This window comes from Globicephala melas, chromosome 1, assembly GCF_963455315.2.
Source record: "Globicephala melas chromosome 1, mGloMel1.2, whole genome shotgun sequence".
Taxonomy (NCBI): domain Eukaryota; kingdom Metazoa; phylum Chordata; class Mammalia; order Artiodactyla; family Delphinidae; genus Globicephala; species Globicephala melas.
This window is the reverse complement of record NC_083314.1, coordinates 15,852,808-15,872,213: the sequence shown is the minus strand read 5'-3', so window position 1 is coordinate 15,872,213 and position 19,406 is coordinate 15,852,808. Positions and strand designations below refer to the sequence as shown.

Sequence of the window (19,406 nt, the reverse complement as noted above, 5' to 3'; positions counted from 1 at the left end):
AACTTACGCCTTACTTATAATTGTCATAAGAAATACAGAAGATTAGCAATCAAATTACCTGTCCTGAGTTTATGTTTTTTTTAACTCTCCTGGTAATAATGTTAACATATAATACCTAGTCAAAAGGAAAATTAAATAATTTCTTTTTGGAGTTATCAAAAATCTCTGGGTTTTTTTTAGCAGTTATATAAATAAAAGCATACTATGACACTAATAAGAACCATACGTTAAATTAAAGGGACATACTTTAAAATAACTAGTAGTTAACTTACTGCTAAGTTTTAAGTTATGTGCTGAAATTTGACATCTATAAACATTTTTCTGTTGCCATTTTTTTAACTGCTTAAAAATGAAATTACAGATACTTGGGTTGCCACTGGGATGCTGCATACTCATACAATATGTCATGAACTGCTAGACATTTTATGTTTAAAATGAAAAATGTGGGTAACACTTTATTTTAATGATATATTAATTAGTTCCAAATTACAATGAAAATCCTATAGCAGTGAATAAAACATGACATCTACATGAATTTAAAATAAATTTATTATGATCAGCATTAACACAATGAATACTAAGTGAATTAATAATGATGAAAGACCAAAAGTATTACCAGGAATGTAATAAAACATCAAGAAAAAGCTGGAAGTTTCTAGTCACTTCATCATCAGCTAGAAGTATTATAACCCTGGGTAACAGTATGTGCACATATGTAATTAGTGGCCAGAAAATAACTGACAATAAATAAAAATGAAAAAATGTGTGGTTAAGTATTTTTCCAGTAATATGCAAAAAATATGCATTTTACACATCAAAATACTATGCTTAGTCTGACCTTAGCTACTAAATAAATACTAGATTAAAAACCCAATACACTTTCCTTTTCATTATCATATAACTTGTAGCTATTTTAGACACTAGGAATAAAATTCTGATAGTAGCTGTCCTGTGTTGTAAGACATATTGATGTGTAAAATGATTACTTTTTTCCATATCATTTCACTATTAGGTCTTAAAGGATTTCAACCTCCTTAAAGGCAGGAATTATGCTTATTTTCTACTTTGGGCTCTGATCATCACCCATGTTACTAATAAGAGGTCAATAACTACTTGATGATGAGAAATACGACATTTTAGAAGGTAGAAGCCATGCTTTGTTTTCCATTAATAGCTCTCGTTATTATTATTACTTCACAGTTCAATGAATCATGGGTTGCCAATACATAAGCATTAGATCATAAAGTAGGGATTATCATAGTTTGTCATGTAGATTTATACTGTTAGTGTATTTTTAAAATATTTCCTATTTGCTTTTCTTCATCTTCCTTCTCACTTCTCTTCACTTCATTTCCTGAACAAGTAAGTTCTAAAGAAACCAGCAGTGGGCAAGAAAAGCAAAGATCTGTGACGGGGGGTGGGAGGATGGTGAGGACCCCATGGCTCAGCACAGGGTATAACGGCCTGTGCGGGGTAAGGTGGGCATCCACATGGCGGGGGGCAACCCCTGGGGTAGGCTGTCCCAGTCTGAGTAAGGAGAGTATTCCCATGGAGAGGCCTGGCTTTAGGGTGTTGAGGAAAGGTAAAGGAAAGGTACACATGGGAGGGCAGCCAGACAGGGAATCAGAGCCCAAGAGTGATGAAAAGAGTACCCAAGTTGGCTGGGAGGTGACAGTTCAGCACAGAGAGGAAGACCTCACACAGGGTGGAAAGTGGTATACCTAAAAGAAAAAGCAGCTGTGGTGACAGGAGTTTGATTACATACAGAGGGATTGGTCAAATAAGTGAATATATCAAAAATAAAAGAAAATAACTAGAACGAACTCTGTAGTGCTGGATTTGAAATAGAGTTGTCAATGTAAACTCATGGATTTCAACATCTACATGGACGGATGAATGGATAGATACATAGATAAAGTACAGATGTAAACTCTGTGCAAATGCATATATACACATATTTCCTAGCTCTGTCCACTTCAGAGGGCTTGAGAACAGCAACACCCAATGGCACAGGCAACTACTAAAAGAAACAAGAGGTCCTTGAAGAAATGGATAACTCCAGGGCTGGGGCAGAAAGAGTAAAAGCTTAGCCTCAACTTTTTTGTGTCAGAAAGCAGGAGAGTATTATCATGATCAGGATGCAGAAGGAAGCTTTTAGTGGCTTCCATTAGACAAATCTGGGACAATGCTAGCATGAAGATAAGTAAGAGCAATGGATTTTAACCCATTGACTAAAATAGGAACATATGAGTCCCTAACAATATAAATAAGAAAATATTTAAATAAATTGAAAATTAGAAGAGGGACAACTTCAAACTACTTGCTTTTAAAAAACACCTGTTAGTTACAAAGGAAAAAAAGAACATCATACTGAAGAAGCCTAGCAGACATAACCTTAATGACATTATCCAAATTAACCCCACCAGTAATTGGACAAATCAAAATAATGCAGTACCTGGTAGATGTATTGAAAAGATCAGAGCATTACTTCTGTGATATTTCTGCCATAGATACATACTTTGAATCTAATAGAGGAAAAATCAGACAAACTTAAACTGAGGGAAATTCCACAAAATAACTGATCTGTGTTCTTCAAAGGGGTCAAGGTCATGAAAATTGAAGAAAATTTGAGAAAATGCTCTATATTAAAAATAACTAAAGAGACAAAACAAACAACATTTTTTGCTATAAATAACATTATTGGGACAATTGGCAAAGGTTGGAGTCTGAAGATTAGATGGTGGAAATGTACAAATATTAATTTCTTGATTTTGATTGTTGAATTGTGGTTACGTAGAAAATGTTCTTATATGGAAAAAGAATTTGCAAGGCATCAGACTGCAACCCATCCCCATGTGGTTTTTGAAAGAAGTCTCTCTGTACTGTATTGCAACTTTTATGTAAATTTGAGATTGTATACACACACACACACACACACACACACACACAAGAAAGAATGGCATCTCAATATTGTTTTAAATTCTTCAAACACTTTTCATAGCTTAAAATATATTATTTAAAGTAGACTTAAGAGTAAGGGAAATTATCATGCACAAAGAAAACCATCTTACAATGATAAAAATGTTAATTTATCATATCTGTTAAGCAGATATGATCATTTTAAAGGCATATGCACCTAATAATAAAGCTACAAAATACATGAAGCAAAACCTGACAAAACTAAAAGGAGAAATAGACAAGTCCACTATTATAGTTGGGAATTGCAACATGTCTCCCCGAATAATTGATAGGACAACTGTACAGGAAATCCATAACAATATAGAAAATGTGAATATTTATCAAACAACTTGATATAATTGATATTTATAGAACACGCTACCCAATAATATATATTTGGTATGTCTTCAAATTAATTGATCTTTTATTTGCAATACTTTAGTCTGATGTTTAGTCCATCTAGTGAATTATTTCTTTCAGATGCTGTGGTTTTTTTGTTTTGTTTTGTTTTTTTGAGTTACGCGGGCCTCTCACTGTTGTGGCCTCTCCCGTTGCAAAGCACAGACTCCGGATGCGCAGGCTCAGCGGCCATGGCTCATGGGCCCAGCCGCTCCATGGCATGTGGGATCTTCCCGGACCGGGGCACGAACCCGTGTACCCTGCATTGGCAGGCAGACTCTCAACCACTGCACCACCAGGGAAGCCCTGCTGTGTTTTTTTAATCTCTGAAAGTTTCATTTGCTGCTTCTTTATGTTCCATTTAACTTCTCATTATGCTCATATTTTCCTTTAAGTCTTTAAATTCTGAGTCACTATTTAAAAATCCTTGTCTGCTAATTTTATTATCTTTGTATTTCTGGTCTGTTTCTATTAAGTGATTTTTCTCCTCCTTGTTATAGGTCTTAGTTTGCTACATTTTTGTCCTACTAATAATTTAGGAATAGATGCTGGATACTATGAAGGTTATGCTGTTGAGAATTTGGATTTTGTTCAGAAATTAGCTCCAGGAATAAAGAGGGGTAATTGTCTGGATAATGTAATTTGTTTCCTTTCTTTTAGAGATCCTAATCCTGCACTGTCTGTTGTATCAATGTCTAGAAATAAGTTTTCATATATTTTGTTCAGTCTTCTAATTTTTCATGGTGGGAGGGCAAGTTTTGTACCAGTTACATCTTCATGGACACTTATTTTATATATTTAATTTTACTTTTTCAAAACAAAATTTGGGGGAATTCCCTGGCAGTCCAGTGGTTAAGACTCAGTGCTTTCACTGTTGAGGGCCTGGGTTCAATCCCTGGTCGGGGAACTAAGATCCCACAAGCTGGGTGGTGCAGCCAAAAGAATTAAAATTAAAATAAAAAAAAAATAAAAACAAATTTTTTGTCTTAGAACAAATTTTTACCTATTTATTTACTGTTTATTTCACAAATAATACATGAACATCCAAAGCTTAATCTAAAAATTTAAACCATATAGAAAAATAGAGAAAAAAATTGATTCCATTTCAACCTACCTTATCCTCCAATTTTCAAAATCTAATCATTATTAACAGCTTGTTATATGATTCCAGATCCATATTTTTGTGTCTCTATGTATTTATACATAAAAATTTCATGCTAAATGTATTACATGCTTTCTATGACCTCTTTTTTTTACTTTGTCTCAGAGATTTTTATGTTATTATGTATAAAATTTTTCACTCTTTTAAACTGCTACTTAATATTCCATCATGTGAATATGCCTTTATTCATTTAGCCAGATTAGTTACAAATACATATAAGTCTCTTCTGTGTTCTTCCTATTAGAAATAATGCTTTAATGAATGCCTTTATACATAACCCTATATATAAAATACTCTGTGCACAAATTATGTACATATTTCTATAGGGTAAGTAGATACAGTCATATGCATTTTGATGCTATTGTAAATTATATTATTTTTGTAGTTTCAAATTATAATAGCCCACTGCTATTATATTAAAAAAATTGATTTTTGTGTATTGTATCCTGCAATCTTGCTAAATTCACTTTTTATTTCTAAATCATTTTGTTTGTAGGTGGTTTAGAGTTATATATGCATGAAATTGTGTCTTCAGTGAATAAAGACAATTTTATGGAGGTTCCTCAGAAAACTAAACATAGAATTACCATATGATCCAGAAATCCCACTTCTGGGAATATACCCGGACAAAACTATAATTCATAAAGATACATGCACCCCTATGTTCATAGCTGCACTGTTCACAATAGCCAAAAAATGGAAACAACCTAAATGTTCATCAACAGATGAATGGATAAAGAAGATGTGGTACATATATACAATGGAATACTACTTAGCCATAAAAAAGAATGAAATAATGCCATTTGCAGCAACATGGATGGACCTAGAGATTATCATACTAGGTGAAGTAAGTCAGAAAGAGAAAAACAAATACCATATAATAACACTTACATGTGGAATCTAAAATATGACACAAATGAACATAACTACAAAACAGAAACAGACTCATAGACACAGAGAACAGACTTATGGTTACCAAGGGGGAGGGGGGAGGGGGAGGAATGGACTGGGAGTTTGGGATTGGTAGATGGAAACTATTACATTTAGAATGGATAAACAACAAGGTCCTAATGCACAGCACAGGGAACTAAGTTCAATATCCTGTGATAAAACAAAATAGAAAAGAATATTAAAAAAAGAATGTCTATATGTGTGTAACTGAGTCACTTTGCTGTACAGCAGATTGGCACAACATTGCAAACCAACTCTACTTCAATAAAAAAAAAAGACAATTGTAGTTCTTCCTGTGCAATTTTAACCCCTTTTATTTATTTATCATGCAAAATTTAAAATTATTAAGGAAAGTGTGGATAGTTCAATAAATGGTGTTGAGACAACTGTATGTCTACAGAAAAAATTAAGTTATTATCTCACACAATACATGCATAGATATATAACTGCATAAAGAGTGAAGGAAAAATGTAATAAAACTTTAATATTATCAGTAAATACAGATAATTTTCTCATAATCATGGGCTGGAAAAGACTCTTCAAAAATAGGCTAGAATTCCCCAAAGCCAGAGAAATAGATTGACTAATTTGACTGCACAGAAAACTGAAAGATAGTATGGTAGACATTACCATAAACCTAAAATATATGTATTGGCTTTGGGAGTAGGTGATGGGGGAGCCAGTGGAGGAGTTCTTAAGGCCACTAAAGAGACAATTTAGGCTAGAAGAGTGGAGAGGTAACAGATTAGAAGCTAGATAAAGAAATACCTGCATTATGTATTAGTGATACAATTAGCAGGACTGTTGCCTGTAACTGCTTGTTGATTGAAAAGGTACTAATGACTTTTTGAACCTGCACAAAGATGTCTAGGAAGAATACTGAAAGTGCCAACTGGATTCTTTTAACTGAGTAGAATAAGGGGTATCTCATAAATCTCAGCATCACAATGCTTATCTAAATTTAACCATAAATACTACATACAAGTATAATTGCTCATCATTGTTTCTGTTACTTCTTTTGTTCTTCCCCTATCCTCAAATCCCTGTTACGATTTAATTTTAATTTGATTACACAGAGTACTTTCTAGAGAACATTTCCTCAGGTTGGGTACATGGATAATGTAACTCTGAGTCTTTACATGTCTAAAAATATCTCATCAAAAGAATGAATAAGATCTTTGCTAGGTTTAGGATTTTTAGTTGTTACCTTGAATAATCGATAATTATTGTCCTTTTCTAGGTCTCTGTGTTGCATATGAGCCATCCAATGCTGGACTCTTTCCTTAGCAAATCACTTTTCTCTTTTCTATCTATATTAGAAGCTTGTAAAAATTTTTCTGTATCCTTGGATAGATAATATCCAAGAAGTATGTCTTCCAAAAGAAAATCCTGTGTAGGACTCAGACAGTCCTTTCAATTCAAAGCCATACTCATTCTTCAGTTTAGGAACATTTTCTTCTAGTATTTCTTTATTATTAATCTATCTCCTTCCCATTCCTACTCCATATTCTGCAGTGACTATTATTCATATACTAAGTCCCATAGATATGTCTACCACATTGCTTTCCTGAAACATTTATATTTGTTATGACTATCCTATTTTTTAATTGATTTCTTACATTTTTAAGCTGAAAAGAATTTGAATTGGTTCCAGTAATTTTTTTCTCTCTAATTTTATTTCTGTAAAAGTTCTCATTATATTTTTACTAAAGTTTACATCTGTGTCCTCCATTAGTTCTAACTCCACAGTAGCCACCTATTCTGGCTTCTTAGCTTAATCTCCTTCCTCCAAACTAAAGTTCCCTTGTATGGCTTATGAATTTTCTCTGCCTATTTATGTTGATAGATATTCAATTGCTTGATATCTAGGCAGAACTGCTGCTCAGGTCACTAGGGCAGTAGCGTACTGACAGGCAGTAAAAGTTACTGTAAAAACGTTCTCTGTTCAGTGAGCCAGCAGTGAACATGTTGGGGAACTGAGATCTCTCTTTCGGTGCCTGAGGCATAGGTATTCGTTAGACCAGTTCCAGGTCAGGAGGATTCCAGAGCTTCCATGGTCAAAGAAAAGAAGCTATTCATTCTCAGAAGTGATTCTTCAAGCTTTTGGTAGCCGATTTTGGAGACATACCAGAGGGCCTACTAGTATCTGCATCATCTGTGGACTCTACCAGATGCAGCCTTCTTTCTAAGCAGTGGGGTTCTTGGTCCTTATAGCTGTGTTTCCTTTATTTTGAAAACTGAGTTGTCTAAACACAGATGTGCAAGGGAGAAAAGAATAAGAGCTGCTGGCTTAGACTCCCATCTCTCCTTCTTCCTACTGAATTTTTGTTTTCTAGAAATTCTTCAAAATTACTGGTCTACTAATTGCATGCTTTTTTGTTCTTAAAATTTTGTACATTTAGTCTTTAAAATTTTTTTTACACTTAACTCTATTTTGAATGGAATCAAAGGAGAAGTACACATAAATGCTTAGTATGTCTTCTGATCTAATTCCTCATCTAGTTATTGCTGGTACCAAGAAGAGCTACTGATTTTTCTAAATTTACCTTGTAATCAGACACTTTATCAAATTCATTTTATTTCTAAGAGTTTTTAAGTAGATTATCTTGCATTTTCTCAGCTTTATAATTTCATGATCTGTAACCAACCTTTACTTCTTCCCTTCTAATATTTACTAATAAATATTTCTTTTATTACAGTATTGGCTACAATTTCCAGAAAAAGATTCCAAATAGTAGAATTAATGTGTATTTTTCTCTTGTTTTTGAATTAAATGGAACTATCGATATTGTATTTCATCAATACACATGATGTTGGCTATTGGTTTTAGAAACATATTCTTTATTATAAGCACATTTCCCTTTATTTCTCATTTATAAAGATTTTTTTAACTTGAGAATTTTATCTGAATGATGGTTACATGGGTATACACATACGTAAAAATTATTAAGCTGTACACTTATAGTTTATGTACTTCATTAAATGTACATAATATATCAAAATTTTTAAAACTTTTATAAAGAAAAGAAAAATACTCATAAATAAATAAATTTATCAATTGCCTTTCTTATATCCAATGAGTTGATCATATGCATTTTATTCTTTGCCCTCCTGTTGTGATTTCAATATTATGATTTTACTGGGTGCTAACTAATGTGACAAAAAATCATTTAATTTTCTTAGTTGACATCTCAATAGGCATTACTGCCTCATTTACAGATGAGAAAGCTGATATTTAAAGTGTTTAACTAAGGTAAGAGTATAAATTTAAGAGCTTAAGTTTAAGCCTAAAGTAACACAGAATTAGGCTTTCAACTGTTCCTGCACTCTGGCATAAATCATCCTTGTATGCTTGGCAGAAGCCTTGATAAATTTTACTGGTCAGAATTGAGTCCCACTGAACAGAAAAATCAGCAACTAATTAGAATCAGAGGAAGAGACTCGTGTCTATCCGACTAAGTGCTATTTACAATCTTTAGGCCACTAGGACCAAGATGATTGTCCAAAGTCAAGGACATCAAACCAACTAATTAAACTAAGAATACAGTCAGGAACCTTTGACTATGTTGGAGTTAGAAACAAATTGATTATGTTTATGGGAATAATGGATTCCAGAATCAGGCCAACTTAAGGAACATTATACTTTAGGTTGACACAAGGTAATGAAGTCCAGGTAAATCGCTGGTCTTGTACTGGAGAGTACTTGCCATACCAGGTGTTTCCCTTTCCTCAACTTGACCTTAGAAAGGCAGGTTAGTTAGACCTTATGTATTTGATGTACCTAATTCCATGCAGGGACTTGATTTAAAGGCCCCATACTCCAAGCATAAGGTTTGGACTGAGATGAATCAAACTTCATTAGATCTTTGATCTTTTTGAACAAGTAACTTACACTTTTAAGATCTCATTTTCCTCCGTTGTAAAGTAGGAATAATAAAAATCACTTCATATGATTACTGTGAAAGTCAAAATAAAATAATATTTGTGAAAGCACTTAACAGAGTTCTCAGCACATACCAGATATTCAATTGCATTTATTTCTCTTTCTACTCCCTTCTCTCTATCCTCACGCACTCCCCATGCCCCGTTTCAGAGGGTAACGGATCTGGAAATTTGAGTTAGCCACTTAGTCTCTACAGTGTCTCTGTAGAACTTCTAGCCCTCTTCCTGAGCAACCGCTTTCTCAATATTCCCCTACACATACCCTTCAGCTAAGTTAATTAGAAGAGATTTTGACATATATTAGGTTAATTTCTACTTATATACCTTTAGAAAACTATATATGGTTTAAAATGATTTCATATCTTATTTATTTTTCTCATAAAGCCAAATTTGATTTAAATTTTCTTAACAAGCAAAATAGGCCACAAAGAGTTAAACTAATAAACGATGGAATTGGAGGAGGAAAGCAGAAAAAAGAAAACAAAATCAAAATGCTCTACCAATTTCAAAATAAGTTCGGAGTTTTCTTCATTATTTATTTTTAAAGACAGAAGTCAGATCAAGTCACTCCTCTATTGAAAATCCCCTATGACTTCCTATCTTAATCAGAGTAGAATCCAATGTCTTTACTATGGCTTAAAAGCTCCAAATGATCATGCAGGCTTCTGACAACAGGGCCATAGCACTTGATGTTACAGCTCCTGAAGGCTCATCCCTGAGATCCCTATCTAGTAGGCCTACTCATCCACTTTTATTAGGTCTCTGTTTAAATATTACCTGATCAGAGGAGCATCCTCAGACCACTCTATTTAAAACAGGATGTTTGTTCACGCTTTGCTCACCCTACCTTGCTTTATTCTTTTTGGTTACAATCACCTCAAGACAAAATATTATATGTAAGTATATTAATGTTCTGTCTCTCTTATGACTCTTTTGTTCACTGCTGTATCCTCAATACCTAGAACAGTCCTTAGCACATAATAGGTGCTCCATTCATATTTAATTAATCAGTGAATATTTAATTCATAAATATGGTATTGAGAATCTAAGTAGAGTGCATTAAGTTCTCATAAGAAATGTTAGAAATAAGTTCTCTTCTGAATTATATTAAAATCTAAAAAAAAAAATAAAACACAGCTTCTACATGAGAAGTCATGACAGAGAGGGACAAGAATTAAAAAGTAGCTTAACACAGGGTGAACATGTAAAATGCCTATGTATCAATATGTATATGTAGAAATGAATCACTTTGCTGTACACCTGAAACTACACAACTTTGTAAATCAACTATACTCCAATATAAAATAAAAAATTAAATTAACAAAAAAGAAACGAACTTAACCCATCACAAATTTCCTGGGTTCTAATTATTTAAAACCCTAAAATGTGCTGTTTGTGAAGAGAAATATACAAAAACGATATGATTAACTCAGATCAGATAAAAGAGGATCAATATTAATATTACAAGTTGTATGTTGCTGCATTAAATCTGTTTAAAGAAATAATAAAAATAATTTTAAAAACTGCTAGTAGTATTCAAAGGTGAAACATTTTGCACATTCAAAAAAGACCAATATATAGCCAATAATGAAGAGACACACACCAGTACACATATATAAGCTAAATAACATGACATAAAAGGATACCATACAGTGGAAACTCAGTGGAATTAAGTGGAAGAGGGACATTTTGAACTCATTCCTATTAGCATTTGACAGATCAACTAGATGAAATTTATATAAGGATATGGGGAAAATGAACAATATGATTAATGAACATATACCAAATTCTCCTTTCCACAAATAGGATAGTATAAATGACCAATAAGTCAAAAAGAAATCTCAGTAATTCAGAAGAACAGAAATGAAACTAGGAAGTAATAGTGAAAGTTAAAAAAAAGGCCAATACTTAGTCAAATAACAACTGTGTATTATCTTTGTGCCACCCTGTAACATCCTAGACACAATATTCAGTCTCTTTGATGAGTAGACCACCAAACATGAGTGCCCACCAAACATTTCTTGTGGGGGCAACTCCCCAAAGGGCTTGGACAGGTTTGGTAATGCACAACTCTACCTATGCCCCTAGCTTTCTTATCACATCAGCTACCACCATACTTGCTTTTTACTTCTTGGAATTCCAAATCTTTCCCCTATGTTAGGCAGAGAAGCTTCTCTCTTCCTGGGTGGACACCCAGGCCCTGGAGGATTCAGGTGCTAATCTAAGCACTTAGTCATAGTATATTTTTCCCAGCAAAGTCATGTTTCAACTTCAGAGGCAATCTGGTGCCAGCTGTTAGGTAGAAACATTTTTGCCACTGTCTTGTTACCAACATAGAAGACAATAAAACAAACCAAGAAGAATTAAAATTGTTTCTTCCAACTCTGGTGCCTACATGCTAATGGAGTTGAAACAGTATGCTCATGCCATTTGGATTTCTGGATCTTGGTGCTTCCTGTCAGTTAATTCATCAAAACCAGTGTAGTGGGAAGAAAATCTTGTCTAGTATGGTAGTGAAGAGCATAAGCCTTAGAGTTGGGTTTTTTGGTTTTGAGACTTAGTAGCTGTATGACGTCATACAAATTATCAATCCATCCGAACCTTATTTTCTTTGCCTCATGTAAAGAAGGAATAAATATATAACTTGTACGGACGTTTACAAATTAAACGATAGGCCCATACACCATTTTTTTTTCTTACAAAATCTCCCTTTTTATGCAAAATGGGGCCTGACAGGAACTCTTGTGAGAAATGCAGATTTGCTGGCCATAACTGAGACCCACTGAATCAGAATCTGCATTTTACCAAGACCCTCAGGTGATTCTCATGTACACTGAAGTTTGCAAAAGAACTAATCTAGTCAATAACAGATGAGAAATGACAACAATTTCTTAAGGAAATTGCCCGTTTAATTTTTCATATACTAACATTTTATATGGTTTTTGCTCCTATGCTAATCAATACCCTTTTTTTTAAAACTAGGCAAACTTGGAAGTTTTGATTCCTTCGTGATCTTTAGAGACTTCCCTTCATACTGAAAATATTAATAATAAATGAAATGGAAGGAATGCCAGCCTATTCTCATCATGGCCTTTGTATGGCCCTAGTTTTTTCTCCAAACCACCTCCAGCTTTGGGAAAATGTGCCCATTGTCAAAAGTCAGGAGATGGAGACAAAGATTAACACTGAAATCTTTAGAAAAAAATTATGTCTGTTTGCAGTTGCATGACACTTCACCAAGCTTTTCTAGAACACTGTTCTCAAGCTCTAAAAATATAGATTAATACATTCACTTGTAAAGTTGTGAAAATCAAATGAACACTGTATGGAAAAGTTCCTAATGCAATGCCCAGCATATAATCAGTGCTCAAGAAATGTTAGTCATTTCCCTTCCTGTTCATGCTTGCTCTGTTGTAATTATCTTTTAAATGCCCATATTCCATACTAGGCTGTGAACATCAGAGGGATGGAATTTATTTCTTTTAGATATCTAAGTCATAAATACAGGACCTTCCACATAATTTATCTATAATTATAGATAATACATAATTTCTGTCTTTAGCTATTTTTCATACATTTATGTAAACCAGGACCAATGATTGATTGAAAGATTCATTTATGGAATTATTAGACAAGTAATTATTGTGCAGCTAAGAGGGATGATACTTATATATCTCATACATTATCTCACAACAGAATGTAAAATTAAATTGTGATCAAGTGCTGTAAAAGGTACACGGTGCTCTAAGAATGTAGTAGGTGAGAAAACTGTTAGAATAAGAACAGCTCAGCACTGTAAAAGGTACACGGTGCTCTAAGAATGTAGTAGGTGAGAAAACTGTTAGAATAAGAACAGCTCAGCAAGGTTCTGTCTTCTTGGCATGTTTTCCATTGGTCTAGCATGTCACTATCTTCTACTATGGTCTGATTTACTTTTTTTGGATTTTTTCTTAAGTTGGAAAATCTCCTGAGGCACTGCTTCCAGAAGGCCAGTGTTCAAATGAACCACTAGTGAGAAGATTAGGTGTAGAGAGATGGATAAGGCCGCTAGTGTCTTCCTTAGCCCTCTTCTATTAATTAACATATTGGTACTGATTATCCTGTCAGAATAGTTTAGAGGGCTTCCCTGGTGGCGCAGTGGTTGAGAGTCCGCCTGCCGAGGCAGGGGACACGGGTTCGTGCCCCGGTCCGGGAAGATCCCACATGCCGCGGAGCGGCTAGGCCCGTGAGCCATGGCCGCTGAGCCTGCGCGTCCAGAGCCTGTGCTCCGCAACGGGAGAGGACACAACAGTGAGAGGCCCGCGTACCACAAAAAAAAAAAAAAAGAATAGTTTAGATACTGTCACTTCGGGAAGACAATTGAGTCACAGAACAGTTGAGTTCAATGATATTTGTGACATAAAGGAGGTTCAAATCCCCAGGTAGATGGGGGATACTCTGAGCTCACCCAGCTAAGGAACCTGGGCGACCCCAGTCAGGCCATTAATCCTTCCACAAGGAGGACACAGGTTTCATCACATTGCTGAGTGATTATGTCAAAGGAAAACACTTCATTTTACAATTTTAATTATACTGGAATTTTAAAAATCATCTCCAGCTGATAACCATGGCTTCCTGTATCTATAATCCCCCTGTATGCTAACACTACTTTCAAATTTGCGATTCTGTTTGCAGCCCACAAATGACGAAGAGAAGTGGGTGGTACTCAGCGAGTTAGGGAATTTGCTCATAGGAAGCTCCTGTTGAGGAATAACGGGCTGGGGATGAAGCCAGGCCTTTTCGCGCTCCCCCAGTTGATGCCCTACCTGTTCCTGTAGTAGTACTGATGTGCTACAGTCGTCGACCGAGCTTGCAACCGGGCTAACGTGGCCATAGCCTCAGCGCGCCAGCTGCACCACTGGAGTTACTCTGGGTCTCCTAGGCAACCGGGCTAAACCATTCCGCTGGTCCCGGGGGTTCAACTTTTCGTTGACTTTACATTTTCTCCCTCACACTGTTTCAGTTTCCGGAAGACTAGAAAGAAAAATTAAGAAATTTTTCTTATGAAAAATTTCAAATTATTGGCTTCTATATCTTCTGGGAGCAAAAGGAGGAGACTCTCGGAGAAGGAAGCTGGGGTGGGGGCGGGGAGGAAAACTAATGGTTGCTCCCGGCATCCGGTTTCCGCCTCCAGTCGGCTTCCGGAAGCTCAGCTCAAAATGCTGAACTGCTCCTGGGAAGCCGCTGGTGCTGTGGCAGTTGGAGTCTGTTCTCGGGCCTGAGGCTCGAGGCCAGGCTCCTGGGTGTCGTTAATGTTCGGGGCCGCCGGGCGCCAACCGATCGGAGCTCCAGCCGCCGGGAACAGCTGGTGAGGCTGGCGGCCCAGGGGATGGGAGATCTGGAAAGGGTGTGATGGCCGGAGGCCGCTGGACCTGGAATGGAAGGGGGAGGGAGTTGTAATGGATGATCTGAAGACCTTTAGGCCTTGCTCTCACTCTGCCTGGGATGGACGCAATTTGAGGAAGGCGTTGAGGTGTGTGCTAAAGATTTGCGAAGGAATACAGTTAATGCTTGCTGATGGCTTGTCTACCACGCCACGATAATTTAGGCGTGAACCTTTCTGTACTCCAGGAGCAATTCATTTCCTCATCGATTGTTGACAAGACGAGGGTACAGAAGAATGTATCTTAATATAGGCCTTATTTCCTCATTTGCCTTTTTAAATTTACTAGATTATCCCAGGTGTTTTGGAAGATCAAATCCCAGAAATCTAGACTCCTGGAAGTTCAGTAGTGGAGGAGACTTCGCCCTCCTACCCCGGGTTTTTGGAGTAGGAGTAACCTACCAGTTTCTGCCCCTTGAACGTTCCATTCTAGTTCAGATGAGATGTGCATGGGGTGTCCCTTGAGAACATGTAAATGTCAGGATTAAATTTGGAGTTCGACTACAGTATCATAGCACCAACGCCACTTTAGAATAATAAACTGCTTTGACTTGTCAGGGTGCTTTCACAAATACACACACTTTACCTTTATGACAGCCCTATGCTAGGAGATGATCAGAGGCACAGAATAGTTAAGTGACTTGTCCAGTGTTGCGATGCATCCTTTAGTCCTAGAGCTAGAAGCTGGGTTTTGGATTTCTAGTTGAAAGCTCTGTAATTCCGGTCTTGTTTTTCTCCCAAACCCTTTTCCTCCAAGTCTACCTAAGACTAACAGTGAAAGAAGCAAAATTTCCACTGACTGGCCTCAAACATAAAGTGTTGAACAACAGGTGAAATGCAGCTGTAATATGTCTGTCCATTCCTAGATCTGCAGCAAATGAGAATATGGGGGATTCTAGTAGCCTGTGATCTGAAGAATTTCTTTTGCATCACCTATCACTGAAAAGTTAAAAGAATATCTTGCCTAAACTGTTTTGAATGAGATCATATCATTCTGTAGTTCATTTTATAATGAATATAGACTTGTTTATGCTCCTTTTTAAAAAATTGTCTTAGTTGAAATATAGTTGATGTACAATATTGTATTAGTTTCAGGTGTCCAGCATTGTGATTCAGTATTTTTACAGATTATACTCCATTGAAAGTTATTACAAGATAATGCGGAGGGGCAAATTAGGGGCATGGGCTGAAGACATACAAACAACTATGTATAAAATAGATTAGCAACAAGGATATACTGTATAGCACAGGGAACTATAGCCATTATCTTGGTTATGCTCCTTTTAAATGCTCACATTATCCTGTGAGAAAAATAGCACTTTTTTTTTAAATGAGCCTTTTTTTTTTAAATGGTGAAGCAATTAGCATAAAATAAAACACATAGTTCTTAAGTGTTTAGTATTTTTAGTTTTGACAGTTGTATACACTGTGTAACCACAACACAAAACAAGATATGGGACATTTCCATCACCTCAGGGTTCCCTCTCCAGGGTACCTTTCTTAATGTTTCACCATTAAGCATCTCCTTAAGAGGGGGGGAAGACAAAATGTGCTCTGTAGACTGTAGGTCTGCTCTTGTTATAGTGATACTGATTTGTGTGATAAGTGACTATTTAATTTAAAAGTATGACTCTTTCAACTCCTTTCTCACCCTTCCACCTTCCACCCAATTCATGGTTAGGTACCTCTTTATAATATAGAGATACTATGCCTGTGTGTTTTATGCCAGTGACGAAATATCAGTGCCACTAGGGATGCTACTACTAAGCAGTTATTTGGTGCCGGGTTTTAAGTGCATGTATCATCTCTTGTAAGTTTTTTGAGGTAGGTGCTATTATTTTTTGCATTTTAGAGGTGGTGAGACAGGAGCAAATGTAGTTTAAATATACACCCAAGTATCATATTTGCAGTATGATTACAGTATATCTAAAAAAAAAAATTCTTAACTCTCCTAGCATACTGCCTATGTGTCCGAATGAGATTCCATATCACAAGGAGTATATAAACCGGAAAGTATATGCCCAGATTCGTTAACCAGGCTAGAATTCCTGATGTATCTAACTCCCATCTTGAGTTCAACTTTTTCTCCAATGTCCAGGCTGGTTTTTCAATTTTCAGGCACCACATGGGTAAATGTAGATGATTCCTTTCTTTCTTAATAGTTTGTTAAAAGGTAGAACTGATATATTATTTTATAATTTAAAAGCCTAAGGAAGAAAAGTTTTATACAATTAAATAATAAAAATTCTATGTTTTTTGTGTGTCAGGAAATATATGTTTTTTGTGCAAGTTATTATATAACTTTAGTTATTTAGTTAACTTTAGTTATTTAGTTAACTAGTTATTATATAATATAGTTCATATTATATTTTTATAAAATCTTTATAGCTGGGAATGTCTATCTTCTCTTCCTGCCACCTCACTCACATACAATTTTGAAAGTAGGGTCCAAAAAGTATCCATTTTGGTACTTAAAATGTTAACCTGCCTTTTAAAATTTGAGTCATTTAATGGACAAATCACATTTAGAATTTTGACACACTTTATTACTTTTTACTTTATTAGTGCTTTATATTTAAAGTCAATTTCTGAGGGTTTTTTTTGGGGGGAAAAGATTTTGAAGGTTGAACTGAACAGATTTTTTAAATTAGTTCTTGATAATGAAACTATTGAATCATTATTGATCTACTGAGCTATAGTATCTATTTATTTCACTTTATGTGGCTTTGCTTTAAAAGAAAGCCCATTACAAATAAACTATTGATTCTGGACCTTTTCTTCTATCATTTCATTTCTATTTGCTATTTTGATTTTCCTTAGGTCTGGAAAACTGCATAGTGAATATGTGCTTTTTAAATAACTGCTTTTTTTTTTGGCCTTTTGTCTTGAACTCAGTTTCATACTGTCAGGTTTGTCTGAGTCAGGTTTCTGTAATTTGAAATCTGGATTGTTCAAATTTTCAGCCAAGTCATATATTTCCTTTGTTGTTTGTTCATTCATTGTCATTGATTGGTTTGTTCATCCAGCAGACTTTTTTAAAACATCTGTTATGTGCCAAGCATTATGCTAGGTACTTGTAATTAATATTCAGTTGTCTTCATTCTCATTCCTATTCTAGGAATTCAGAATATATTCAAAAATATTGAGTAGTCACCATGTTTGAGCAATGCGTGAGACTCATTTCCTAAATATTAGAAGGTTGCCTAGATGCACTTTAATATTTGCTTGTTAACAAGAATTGTTATGAATTAGTTTTTAGGCTTTACATTGTTTGTTTCAGACTTTGACTTTATTTCCTTAGGCAGTTTTTTATTCAATAGTTTACTTTTTGAAAGTGTTTACAGTATAAGGAAAGAAGTTTGAATGACTCTTGAAGTCGTTAAATGAAAAAAAAATCAAAAGAATGATCTTCGAATTTAAATAATGAATGAGCTGCCTTATTAGATCACTATTTGGAAAATAGAATTAGAAAATCACTGTTTGGAAAGTAGAATTAGATTTTTTTTTTGGTAAAGCCATGTATGAACTGCTTTTTGTCACGTTGCTAGGGTAAGGAGGAAAGAAAGCTTTCTGGGGGTTCCCATGGTGACAGAAGTGACAAAGTAGTGGCTGCCAGCAACACCTCTAGTTGAGTGCAAGTCAGTAGAACTTTTGCTCCCATCATGGGAAATGAGTTTTTCTGTTTGGTGGCGAACCTTGTGGCTCTTAACTTGGAAGGATGATATCCTTTCATCTTTTTTTTTTCTTATATCTATATATTAATTATTAGGATAGGAGTAGGTCAAATACAGAGCATTAATTTTTTTTTAACCTGAGATTTTTGAGTTTGTTTGTTTTTGATCGATAAAAGTCTTTAAGGAAGTGCTTAAATTTCTTGAAATTCTATGAAAGATTTTTACAAATGTCTGTTAACTCCTCTCTCACCGTCATTCAGAGAGGTTCAAGAACTCAGAAAAGTTGATGGTCTTAGCTTTTATTATGACATACTCAGGATTCATAGTATACTTTGTACCTTAAAAGAAGAATGATTTGGTATTTCAATAACAGTTTCCTCTTATTTGTGTGTAGAGGTTGTTGAAAGATGAAATAACTGCTCTCACACATAAGTACCCATTCTTATCCTCACAGAATCCCTACAAGATAGTCATACACATTTTTATGATGAAGAAACAGTAATTTGTCCAAGGTCCTCTGGCTGATGACTATAGTATAATTTAGCTTCCAAATTCTTGCTTTGACTCTTAAAGCTCATGTTCCCTACAGTTTCCTCCCAGCCTTTTTTTCCCCCTAGTGAATTCTATTCCATATTTATTGCCTAGTGTCAATGTAAAGTTGTAATTAATCATTTGCATGTTTTAGAATAAGATAGATTCCCCACCCCCCATGCTACTTTTTTAAAAAAGAGAGAAGATTACTTACAATTAATGGTTTATATTGATATGTCAAGGAATTTCTAAACTAGCCCAAGTGTTACCATTTAATGTTAGTTATTCTTAATTTCCTATGATCTGTCCCAAAATACATAAATAGAGAAAATTGAAGATGTAATCTCTTAATAGGTTACTAGACTGA

General features: G+C 35.1%; 2 protein-coding genes across 4 annotated transcripts in view; one reads left to right on the top strand and one right to left on the bottom strand.

Moving 5' to 3' along the window:
* The window catches only part of SPATA17 (spermatogenesis associated 17), a 190,897-nt gene extending 176,548 nt beyond the window's left edge, over window positions 1-14,349 (bottom strand). For both annotated transcript variants that reach the window (XM_030868320.2, XM_060285188.1), the window contains exon 1: window positions 14,218-14,349. In XM_030868320.2, coding sequence (XP_030724180.1) covers window positions 14,218-14,285 — 68 coding nt within the window. In that variant the 5' untranslated portion in view covers window positions 14,286-14,349. The remainder of the gene's footprint in view (window positions 1-14,217) is intronic.
* Window positions 14,350-14,604: 255 nt separating this feature from the next.
* The window catches only part of GPATCH2 (G-patch domain containing 2), a 172,774-nt gene continuing 167,972 nt past the window's right edge, over window positions 14,605-19,406 (top strand). For both annotated transcript variants that reach the window (XM_030868312.2, XM_030868318.3), the window contains exon 1: window positions 14,605-14,759. In XM_030868312.2, the coding sequence (XP_030724172.1) occupies window positions 14,704-14,759 (56 nt within the window). In that variant the 5' untranslated portion in view covers window positions 14,605-14,703. The remainder of the gene's footprint in view (window positions 14,760-19,406) is intronic.